Source organism: Corythoichthys intestinalis, chromosome 8 (genome assembly GCF_030265065.1).
Source record: "Corythoichthys intestinalis isolate RoL2023-P3 chromosome 8, ASM3026506v1, whole genome shotgun sequence".
Taxonomy (NCBI): domain Eukaryota; kingdom Metazoa; phylum Chordata; class Actinopteri; order Syngnathiformes; family Syngnathidae; genus Corythoichthys; species Corythoichthys intestinalis.
In genome coordinates, this window is record NC_080402.1 from 49396127 (window position 1) to 49408806 (window position 12680).

Below are 12680 nucleotides of genomic sequence, written 5' to 3' on the forward strand. Positions count from 1 at the left end.
GTCAATTCCATTTTTATTTTTGTTATATGAGCTTTGAGACAGCACAGGATGCATTCAAGTTCTAGAGTTCAACTCTTCATTCGGTTTTTAATGCGTGTATTTATTCTTTTCCCCCCTAAACGATCTTTTGTATCGGTGCTCAGCAAGTACAGTCTGTTGACGTCACTTTTATGCGACCTCTTTCTCTGCCCCTCCCGCCTGCTCTGGAAGCTTCTGAACAGGGCCGGGTGGATCTTTCAAAATCCTTATTCATCCTGATTCCAGACTGGACGTCTAATCTCTGGGACACATCGGTGCTGTTTTGAACAGTCCCCCCAACGTTTTCCATCGATTAGTCAGTCGCGATGCCCGAAGCAATGGCTGTATCTAAGGCTTCAAACGGAGGCAAAAACAAAGGAGGGGCGTACGTGGACCGCGACAAGCCGGCTCAGATCCGCTTCAGCAACATCTCTGCAGCCAAAGGTATAAAACGCCGAAAAGTCCTTAAATTATTCTTGTACTACATGTAAGAAGCTGGCTTTGAAGGAAGTTGTATTTCAAGTCGAGTCATCGCTGTGGCCTGGATTACCGTTAGATTTCCCAAATATCTTAAACGCGATTGAAAAATTATGTATTAGCAGCAGGAGGCATGTCATGTTCGTTCTCTATAGTCTTTAACTCAGTTTTCAATGTTTAATTGATAACGTCATAATGATCAGTTACACCCAACTGATCACTACCTGGGTAAATTAGCCAACGTTGCCGCAAAAAATGAATGAAAAGTCAATTTTGAAGCAGTTGAGATGAAGCCTATACCTCAATGGACTTGAGTATGTAAAACAATGTTCATGTTTCTGATTAATCTGATTCTTGACAGCTGTGGCAGATGCAATCCGAACCAGCCTCGGGCCCAAAGGAATGGACAAGATGGTAAGTGAAGGCATCACACCATCATTTCAATGACTCCTCAGCACCACGATCTCCACCGTTTCAGATCCAGGATGAGAAAGGTGATGTGACCATTACTAATGATGGCGCCACAATCTTGAAGCAGATGCAAGTGCTGCACCCTGCTGCTAAAATGGTACGTTTTCATCCAGAAGCGGCGTTCACTCCCTACAGGTGCGCACTCATAACCGACTGGGTTTGTTGCAGCTGGTGGAACTGTCCAAAGCGCAAGACATCGAGGCAGGTGACGGCACCACCTCAGTGGTGGTGATTGCCGGCGCCCTCCTTGACGCCTGCTCCAAACTGCTCCAAAAAGGTAAGAAATGCAATATCTTAGCAAAAATTATATTGTGCTTGTTGTTATTTCTTAAGATTTGACACCAAGGTAAGACCTAATACTTTGGGTCGTATCCATCATTGTTGTTTTTGGCAGCCATTTTAATTTTCGTCTTGGTCTTTTGGATGAAAATACTTAATTTTAATCATTTCAAAATGTGTTCGTCTAGTTTTAGTCCACAAAAACTCAAACAAATTTCATCTAGTTTTAGTCGACAATTCTCAAAAGTTTTCGTCTATAAACTTAAAAAGTTATAAATGAATGAATAAATAAATAAAAGGTTTCCAAGAATATTGAATGAACATGACAGACGAGCACATAATTGTCGAGACTACAAGGACATCACAAGTTTCGTGATGATAATACACACTCAGCAGGAAAACAGCACATTATTTGCAATCAATTAAACCTACATCCTCTCCTGTGTTGTCCCGCCAACCGCAGGCATCCACCCCACCATCATATCGGAGTCTTTCCAGAAGGCGGTGGACAAAGGCGTGGAGGTGCTGACTGCCATGAGCCGGCCCGTGGAGCTGAGCGACCGGGAGACGCTGCTCAACAGCGCCACCACATCACTGTGCTCCAAGGTGGTGTCGCAGTACTCCAGCCTACTTGCGCCCATGAGCGTAGATGCTGTGATGCGAGTCATCGACCCCACCACCGCCACTGGCGTCGACTTGCAGGACATCAAAGTCATTAAGAAGCTTGGGTGAGACGCGCATGGTCTTTGGCAATCATGTTAGCTAGGGCGTCACTAGACCTAATACAGTACTGGGGTACAGCGACGCACTGGCAAGCAAGCAAATGGTTTTTTAGCACAAAAAGTCAGAAATAGCGCTTTTAATATATGTGATTTAATTTATTCTGACTAGGCCTGAACGATATTGGAAAAAACTATTGTTGCAATTTTTTTGAGGGTTGCAATATATTGCGATATTATATTGCGATATTATATATATTTTTTTAAAATCTTTTTTAAAGAAATTTTCACTAGATGACTTGAATAGCTGTTTGGAAATACTTTACTTGATACACCGTGACCACAGTGTATTCATATAATACCGTTTCATTTGTGAATGATGAAGATTGCTTTATGAAGGGATCCAGGAAGCCATGTCTGCACAAAATAGATCATTTATTGAACACAATATTTTACACTTCAACAGCAGCAAATACATTAAATGATAAATAAAAGAGCAGGTGCATTAGTCCCCTAAGTTTTTGACAAAATATAACAATAAATAAAAACTTCTGTAAAATAACAACAAAGTCGTAAACATATTTGAACAAAAATATTAAATATGACAAATAAAAGAGTTGTTCACAAACTATAACAATAAACAAAAACCTCAGTAAAACAACAAAGTTGTCAACATATTTGAACTTAAATATTAAATCTGGCCAATAAAAGTGCAAGTGCATTAGTCCCCTGAGCTGTTTACACAAAATATTACAATATAAAACTGCAAAACGGCAACAAAGTTGTAAAAATATTTAAACAAAAATATTAAGTGTCAAAACTTTATGTGCAGCAGTACTATAGTTATTTGAAAAATACGATTTACAATAAATTTAAATATAAAAGAAACAGAAACTCAATTGAACTTGTAAATAATTGACCTGAATAACTGCAAATAACTGATGAATAACAGAACCAAATTTCCTGCCTTCCTGATAGCTGTCACATGAATAAAAAGAAGAAAAGACATTCCTCCAGCTGTGTTATGTATTTGTCTGCATATCGTCCACCTTCCTTGCTCAGCAATTCTCAACTGGGTCTCATAGGTTTTTGGCCAAGACTACTAGTTTATCCACTATTGCAGGCTTGAGACAAGAACGTTGGCACGTAACAATGTTCCCACCTGTACTAAAAAGCCTCTGATGGGAAGGTCTTAGCAGGAATGCATAGATACCAAGCGTTTTAAATGGTCCCACATGTTCGACAGATTACTTCTTGTTGATGCAACCATGGCGAGGCATTGTCGACAGGGCTGTTTTTTGTCCCTTATAGTCCTTTTTCTTGCCAAAATACTTCCAAAACTCCTTTTGGAGACAGTCTTCCCTATTCAACGTGTTGCTTGCTTTCACTTTGAAAACGGCCCCTCCTCCCTCCGCTCTGCTGTTCGGCCCCTCCTCCCTCCACTCCGCTGCCGCGGGGGGAGGGGGAGGAGCCGATGACTTGCTGGAGGGAAAGAGAATCTGTGCGCTCTCCTTCCCTCTCCAAACAAACGTTTGTGGATTAAAAAAAATGAAATGAAAAAACTATCGCACGTCCTTGCGATGGGACTATTGCGCATGCGCACATCGCGATGGCGATGTTTAAACGATATATCGTTCAGGCCTAATTCTGACCCTTCATTTTGACCAAAGTCACTTGACCAAACGGCAAGTTCCTAAAAAAAAGATTTTTTTTTTTTTTTTTTTTTTTCCCCCAGCCATCAGTATTCATAATCAAAATTGGGACATCCCCTGTTGATAGTCAATTCACTTCTGCTCATGCTCGTCAACTTCCATCTCTCTTTTTCCACTTCCTGCCCTCTGATGCTCTACTTTGTCTCGACAGAAATGGGGATAAATCACTAACTGTTATGCAATTAATCTGTTTCTCCACTGGTAGGTTGTGACCTAAAAGTGGTTTATGTTGCCTAGTTGGGTTACTTAGCTTAACTCTCTCATTCCTGCTGGCTGATATGTACTTGCTGCGAGCAAATAACTTTGTAATATCCATTTGCAAGAGTGTTGCTGTTTGAATCAAATGGAAATAAAAGTAATACATCTTGAAGCACAAAGTTAAGCAATTAATTCATACAGAATGATTCTATTAATTTTGTCATATAAACAAATTGCAATAAATAGAATCAGTATTGATATAGTTCAAATACCACATATCATTTTAACACAATATTAGACAGTTTTTGAGTGAGAGCCTCTCCTCTCTTAAGTTCCACTTGATTATTATTGTATTCATAGCCAGTAAGATAAAAGCAGCTAATCTCCTACTTCAATTTGCGAACAGTTTGGTGTACCACAGTTAACTGCTTGATAAAAGTAAAGATTACCATTACTACCATTGTACCATTTAAATTCACAATTCATGGGAATAGGCGACCAAACCAATATCAACACAGAGGTAAAAACGATCTACAAGGATGGGCAGTTTATCTGGCCCCAAACTAAGCAGGTGGGAAGATGTAATTTGCACCGTCGACTGTACAATCAGCACGCGCAATGTTGATGGAGGAATCGAAAAAAGGATTCTCTTTTACATTGAGTCTATAAAAAGCGTCAAACAGTCAGTCTACTTGTGATGTATCGTTGAAGCATTAAAATGGGCTACTCGTCTTTGTAGCAACCATGGTTTTATCCTGCTTTACGACTTTACAACACATCAGAATGATTTTTCACCTTGGGGACACTGATCTCCCGACATGCATGAAAGCGGCATATCTACTGAAGGTGCTTCGCGCAAGTTTCAACTCGTATGCCTATCACAGCCAAAGTTACGTGCATAAATTACCATATAAAGGAGCCATGTAATTTGACCGTATTAAAAAGGAGCATTCTGTAGATTATGCTCTTTCGATTTAAACGCCAGTTATTTAAAAAAAAAAAAATTTTTTTAACCGGTGAATTTTATACTAGGACACTGCAGTTCAATATTGTGGCACGTACCCCACTGAAAGATGTCTGCCGACGCCCATGCATGTTAGCACAATAGCAGAATTGCCTGCGTGTTTTAGACGTTAAAGGATAGATCTTAAACCCGACCTGACCTGACCCGGATTATGGGCCGGGTCGGGCCAAAAAATTTCAATTACCGGTACCTTCGGGTCAGGCCGGACTTCTCTCTCGCTAACTTTAAAAAAAAAAAAAAATGTATTTATATATGGCGGAAAACACTCAGGTGACTTGAAGTTCCGCTCTGTGACCCTCAATTTGGCCAACTTTCAAAATTGTCCGAAATGCATGTGTGATATATCATTGGAAAGCTTAAAATCTCAAATTTCTAGGGGAATAAAAATTTTGAAAAGGAAGGCATTTAAAAAAAAAAAAAAAAAAAAATTTAAACAGCAAAACCCTAATTAGAGGCGAGAACACGCGAGAGCAGAATTAAAGACGCCACGATTTTAACAAGATATTATCGCATACCTACCTTGTTTCGATCCTAAAACTCCATGTAGCATGTATCACTGATTGTCAAGACACAGCTGTGAATGGCCACAGCTGGATTTTTTTTATTTTATGGGTGAAACGTGGTGATATAACAAGGGTCGTGATGCAGAAATCGCAGACAACAAGGAGTGGTTGAGATTTTCTTTTTCATATAGTTATTCTTTTAAACGTTATTTTTCAGTTTTTTTGGTTTGGATCGATTAGCATCTTACATATCGGGGAAAATGCGACGGTAACAAAAAAACAATTAAGCGATAGTAATGACGTAGATATCCGTGACTTTCTTACGGACGCCAAATTTTTCATTGTGACGTAATTCGTTTAAAAGTTTAAAATATGCGAGAAAATAATTTTTTTAAGTCGTTTGTTTTTTTTTTTTAACTAAAATTTAGACATCAATTAATAATGCTAAATTAATTGCGCAACATCTGTAAACGGGGGTTTTCAGGGTAGAACGGACAAATTAAAAATAGTTCGGAGGCTTAGTGCGCCATGAATCTGCTATGGCAGCATATAGACATATTGTTCTATCAAGCACAACAGTTCTTTTGCCTTAAAATACAGCAGTTTATTTTAAAAAGGGGTGCAAGAGCAGAAACTGCTTTTTCAGTCTGTGTTTTCCGCCATATGTATACTAAAACGATGCATGGATGTAAACTACGGAATAACTGGGATAAAACAGAGAAGGTGCTGTGGATGTCTGCGCACGTGAACGCCGTGGCCCCCCCCCCTTTTTAATCTTACCCTCCGCGAGTCCGCATCCATTACATTTTTTTGGGGCTCGGGCCTGCACATCAAGTGAATTGATCGGGTCGGGCTTTAATACCCGCGGGCTGGGCCGGGTCGGGCTGGATTTTTTTAGGCCCGATCTAACCTTAGCGTGTTTAGGGTTTATGCGGGTTGTTGAAAAGCATTAAAAGTCAATAAATTTGTCAAAATTCAGGCCTTAAGCTTTAAACCAAATGTACAAGGCATTTAAAAATATGTAAATTTGACAGAATTTCTGACCGCCGTTGCTGTTTTTTGTGTTCTAGGGGCACCATTGACGACTGCGAGCTAGTGGACGGGCTGGTGCTAACCCAGAGGGTGGCTAGTGCCGGTGTCAGTCGAGTGGAGAAGGCCAAGATCGGCCTCATCCAGTTTTGCTTGTCTCCGCCCAAAACTGACGTGAGTGGCCGTTCAAAGTTTGAACTTTGAAACTATGGAACGAATGCAATGGAACAGTTTTTTGGTGCGGCATAGATGGACAACCAGATCGTGGTGTCGGACTACGCTCAGATGGACCGCGTGCTGCGTGAGGAGCGCGCTTACATCCTGAACATGGTCAAGCAGATCAAGAAGGCCGGCTGCAACGTGCTGCTTATTCAGAAGTCCATCCTCAGGTAGGATGAAGATTAAAGGATCAAAAAAGAAAAGTATGAAAGTCGGGATACTAACCCAAATGTCACCACAGGGATGCTCTGAGCGACCTGGCTCTGCATTTCCTGAACAAAATGAAGATCATGGTGGTGAAGGACATTGAGAGGGAGGACATCGAGTTCATCTGTAAGGTGAGTGTATCAAAAACACAGAGTGGTCATCCAAAGTTATCAAAAGACATTTGTAGTGGGTTTTAGCTATAAATTAATTTGAATTCATTCAAACTAATTCCTTAGTTCATACTGGAACTGATTCATTTGTATTTATTTGGATGTGCCTGCTAACACAAACAATAGGAGGAATTCTGAAGACTTTTGGGCAATGTGGTTATCTTCTCATAGTCGAGCAAATGCTACAGAGCTCATTGGGTGGTCGTCATTTGAAAGCGCAGATGAACAAAGGAGGGGGAGAGAAAACAAAACACTTGTATTAAACAATTTTTCTAATAAGCGAATATCGTAAATGCTTTTATAAGGGCTGAGAAATGGAACATTGTATATTAAGGCCCAAGAAAATCTCTCCTCAGACCATTGGGACCAAACCAATTGCCCACATCGACCACTTCACTCCTGAGATGCTCGGCGCCGCCGAGATGGCAGAGGAGGTCAACCTGGACGGCTCTGGCAAGCTCATCAAGGTACGTTCGCGATCATGCCAGCGAAGAAAATATAGACAATGCTGCTTTGTTTGTTTAAAATAAATTGATAAAATAAAATCCTGCTGTCCTTAGATTACTGGCTGCTCCAATCCAGGCAAGACAGTCAGCATTGTGGTGAGAGGCTCCAACAAGCTGGTGATCGAAGAGGCCGAGAGATCCATCCACGATGCCTTGTGCGTCATCCGTTGTCTGGTCAAGAAGAGGTTGGTTGCTGCATGCTCATTTACTCGCTCATGTTGGAACAAGATCTAGAGTGTAGACACAAGAAGAATACACTGTAAAACACAAACGGCAATACATAGCCTAAAACTCCGTCAGCAAAATCTCAGAATTTCTTTTAAGGCGTGGCTTCTTGAGAGTTTGGTCATTTTTTTTTATGATAGACATGACCTACAGTATATATTTCATGCTGTTGCTAACCAAAAGCTTTTTTGGATAGTGTATAGGTATGTGACAATACAGTATATCGAAAAGGTGATGTATCGCAATCTTTTTTAGCCCAAAAGGTTATTGATATGCTCCCACCAAGAATCAATATATCGTTTTTAAAAAGTGTCACTGTTTAAAAAAAAGATTGCTACCAAAATCATCCATTAGAGTAGTGTTTACGTTAGATCACTGGCTGCCATTGACGCCGATAGACATGTAATTTATTTTGACTGGATTGGACGTCTAGCGCGGTCGGTGGTTGCGTTATAATTAGAGGTGGGAATCTTGGGGCACCTCACGATTCGATTACGATTCAGAGGCTACGATTCGATAAGAAATTGATTATTGATGTGCAACCCCCCACCCCCAGCCTGCTTTTAATGTTTCAGGCTTAAATAAACTATTTCAGTATCAAGTTAACAGTTCAAAACAGTAAATAAAATACTCAAGTCCCCATCTGTATCAGCAGCTTTAAGCTACATTCAATCAATTTCATGTTGTGAATCAACCTTTAAAGTTGTTAAAATTGCTCCCGTTATTCCATAATTTCTCTTCTGTCTACTTTCGACATGTGAAAGTTTTAAAACTGTTTCACCATTGAAAGATGGATTCCAAGTCAAGATTTTGCCAATTTATGAGTAATATAGATAAAAAGTTCATTAGGTTCACTCGGAAGGTTCGCCACAACAGAGCTTTCCTGAAAAGTCTACTGCTTTAAGATGGCGGCTGTTTACGAACGCAGGCGAGTCTGTCATTTCGCATCTAGTTCTATATACATGTGATGTCTACCGTAGCATTATGTGGGCCTACTTCTTAGCAACTGGGCATTGTTTGTAGCGGCTGTCGGCGTTTTTTTTATCTAGCGGCATTAGTTGTGGGTGTTCACTCTCGATCTGTTCCTCATTGCGTCCCGAAGACCGCACAGACTGTGTTGTAGTTCCGCTTTACTTAGCATATTTAAATAATCGGAATATCGATGTTAGTGAATCGTTGTCGAATCTTCAGCGGCCGAATCGCAAATAATCTAAGAATCGGAAAATTTCACACACCATTAGCTATAATGGTTCCAAAAATCCTGTTTATAATCCGATTGCAAGGCCGATACGATTAAAAATGTCTCGTATAAATACCTTAGCCAATTGGATTTACCTGAATCGTGTTGTATTTTGGATCAGATTGTAAGACGGAGTCTATGCCGTTTGTGCATGGGCTCCTACTACGTGAGAGCACACGGGTAAAGCAGGAAGTGCACCTCTTCCACCTCTTCTCTTATGCTGCCTTCGTGTGATGTCATAATTATGGTAAATACCACTTGTCAAATGGAAAATTGCATGTGAACACCCTCTTAAGTCGTATTTTCTACTGGATAAGTGGGATTTTATTATTACACCCCAGTTTCCGAGATGAAATGACCGTTTACTTTTCAAAATGGCAGCACGTGAACTAGAGGTTGTGAATGGTAAGAAACTACGTTTTTTTTTTTTTTATTTATCGTCAATTTGCACCGTTTTTTTTAACTACTGTATTGGCCCGAATATAAGACGGCCCTGATTATAAGACGTCCCCCTCTTTTTCAAGACTGAAGTTTGAAAAAAGACTTTTTGAACACCAAATTAATTTTTATACAGAAAATAATTACAGAACATCTGAAACAAATGATTATAACAATATATTTGAGACAAAAAGCATGTTATTTTGCCTAATTCAAATCTTTGAATGTAAACTATGTAAACTAAAGTGCAATCACATTCGTAAATGAATGGCTTCCGGTTTTTGAAATATAAATAAACCAATCTATTGTGATAAAACAACAAAATTGCAATAACTGCATTAACCATCAAAGTGAGATCTGACTGTAAATCTTGAAACAAATCTGAATAAGGAAAAACATGAAGGAAAAACATTGCAATAAAATAATGCAAACTGGTTAAACTTGAGAGAAGCTGAGATCTATCATGACAGAGCATTACTCAAGTTCAGCATTCGCTTCAATGATATCTGTCGCCATCTAGCGTCGTGAATGGGTTTAATGTCTAGACCCCCGAATATAAGACGACTCCTACTTTTTCAGTCTTATTTAAATACAAAAAAGTCTTATATTCGTGCCAATACGGTAAGTGGTTGCTAAAATGTTCAGTTACTAACAAATACTTACCATTTGCATTTTGATGCAATCTCTTACTGTAGTTGATGGATTAATAGGTAAAACCGTTTTCCCTCGCAATAAACCAAAGAGAAATCAGTGTCTGTTTTTTTTTTTTCTACGACAACAAAAGCACATGAACAGGATATACTTGTAACTACCAATTAGCAAGTGGTTAGGTTCATCTTTCCCAGATCATTTGAAGGCAGCATTGCACACTTCAGGTAGTGGCAGAGAGTAGTGTAATGCGTATGTCAGAAAGACCAATACAATCAGCTGGGGCCTCGAATTGAACGTGAGTCCCTTCACTTAAACTTCATGTCTACAGATCAAATCCTAATCACTTAATATGATTGATTTCAATCTGATGAAGGAAAACTACCCATGCGAACTTACCCATTGACACTGAAACCAGAGTATACAAAGACTTCAAAGTTTTTTGTGGGCATTTATCACTTCTTGTTCATTTTAAGGTACTTACAGGTTCCTTCCTGCTGATTTTGAGCCACTTCTTATTCATTTGGGGACATTCTTGTGTCACTTCCTTTTCAGTAACTCAAAATCAACAGAAAGTGGCCTGTAAATGCTCCAAAAGGAAAAAGATAGTGACTGAAAATCAAGAGGAAATTATGTGAAATGCCCCAAAATGAACTGATTGCTTGACATTGGCGGCCACTAACGGCCATATTATTTTATAATTTATATTACCATATTTATTAGTAGCTTTGTAGAATATCCTAAAATGATTTCCTGACCTGTGTATCGATAATTGTTGTATCACTATATCGTGAGATTATCATTATCGTGAGCCTTGCATAGCAAAAAGTATCGTATCGTGAGGTACCCAGAGGTTCTCACCCCTAATAGTGTATCATTTTCCTTCAGCATTCTTTATCCTCTTGTTTTTCTTCCTGAACCTCCTTCAAAGGCGCTTCAGCACATTTCCATCGTGTTGGGGCGTAACAAGTGGAGGCATATTAATTGTTGAAATGCTCCTGTATGCCTACGCCTTGTTGTCACATGAACTTGGCGAGAAAGGAGCTCTCACACATGTCACTGTCTTGCAGTTTCGTGACATGACAAAGGAAATCAATGTTCCACTTTATTGTGTCTCCACAGGGCTTTGATTGCGGGCGGCGGCGCCCCCGAGATAGAGCTGGCGGTGCGTCTCGCCGAGTACTCTCGCACGCTGGCCGGCATGGAGGCGTACTGCGTGCGGGCGTACGCCGATGCCTTGGAGGTGATCCCGTCCACTCTGGCCGAGAACGCTGGCCTCAACCCCATTTGCACTGTCACCGAACTCCGCAACAGGCACGCCCAGGGAGATAAGATGGCTGGCATCAATGTGCGCAAGGTACTTTGCTCACTGTATTCATTTCACACCCTAACCACACTTTAGGTAAGAGGAGTTGTTTTGACACAGTAGAGTCAATCGCCGGTGGAGTCAATTGTCAAGAACAACGGTTTTCATTCAAATGTTAAATTTTCAGCAAAAATGTAAAAAAAAAAAAACAAAAAACAAAAAAAACTAGAAGTGGAACAGACAGTGTTAAATGTGGATATATATCATATTTAATCAATTTGTGACCACAGGTGTAAATACATTTAAACAAATGGCTTAAAAATCAGCAACACATCAACAACTACAAAGAAATCTTTATTACTGCAATGGACAGAATATTTTGAGGTGAAATATGCGTTTCGTCAATTTGAGCATTTCATCTTTCCATGGCACGAATGTAAAAACATTCATTATTTGCTTTGATACCTTAAAATAGATCGCTATGAATAGCTAGCATATAGCTGCTAGAGTTCAGCGCGCTGTCCATCAATACTTTCTCTCTGAAAATAGAACGATATGGCTAGCTAGCTATATAGATGCTAGTGTTCAGCATGTAGTCCATTGATACTTGATTGTCGCTGAAAATAGATCTAGTTAGCTAGCTATAAAATGCCAGTGCTCAGCGCATACATGCTCTGTTGAATGGAGCATTTCATCTTTCTGCCAATTACTTATTGGCCTGCTATACTTGTTCTTGTGGCATTGTCAGGGTGGCATCTCCAACATCCTGGAAGAGCTGGTGGTGCAACCTCTGCTGGTGTCCATCAGCGCACTCACCTTGGCCACTGAGACAGTCCGCTGCATTCTCAAAATCGATGATGTGGTATGACTGTGCCCCACATTCACACATTTACTTTCATCACCTTCATATTTTATTCATTGTTGCGCTTTTGTTTGCAGGTGAACACCCGATAAAGTGCTTGATTGGTTCAGGTCACACGACTTGGCCATGTTACTGATCCTCTTCATAGGTTGCATAAATTAATAAAAGACTTTTTCTTTGTGAAACTCAACAAGTGTCTCTTGGTTTCCTTTGTTTGAATATCGGGTTTTAATCCGACATAATTATGTAAACAAATCAAAGGTTGGTACATCATTTTTCAGTTTTCAGTCTTAATAGGACACATGATTAATGTTCTTTTGCAAACGTGGAAGATCACTCTTATTGCTTATATTAAAATTCACAGCTGTCACAAGTGGACAATGAATCTAATAGCATTCTCATTATTGTCATTTCATTTGGTGTCACAAT

At 39.8% G+C, this 12680-nt stretch overlaps 1 protein-coding gene across 1 annotated transcript; it reads left to right on the plus strand.

The window, feature by feature from the left end:
- Nucleotides 1–165: 165 nt before the first annotated feature.
- Nucleotides 166–12444, plus strand: cct4 (chaperonin containing TCP1, subunit 4 (delta)). The gene is made up of 13 exons (XM_057844271.1): nucleotides 166–462; nucleotides 857–909; nucleotides 974–1063; nucleotides 1135–1243; nucleotides 1709–1973; nucleotides 6472–6604; nucleotides 6680–6819; nucleotides 6891–6987; nucleotides 7383–7493; nucleotides 7587–7717; nucleotides 11206–11440; nucleotides 12138–12251; nucleotides 12329–12444. Exons 1-13 carry the CDS (start codon nucleotides 345–347, stop codon nucleotides 12341–12343), a joined length of 1611 nt encoding a protein of 536 aa, XP_057700254.1. The 5' UTR covers nucleotides 166–344; the 3' UTR covers nucleotides 12344–12444.
- Nucleotides 12445–12680: the final 236 nt, after the last annotated feature.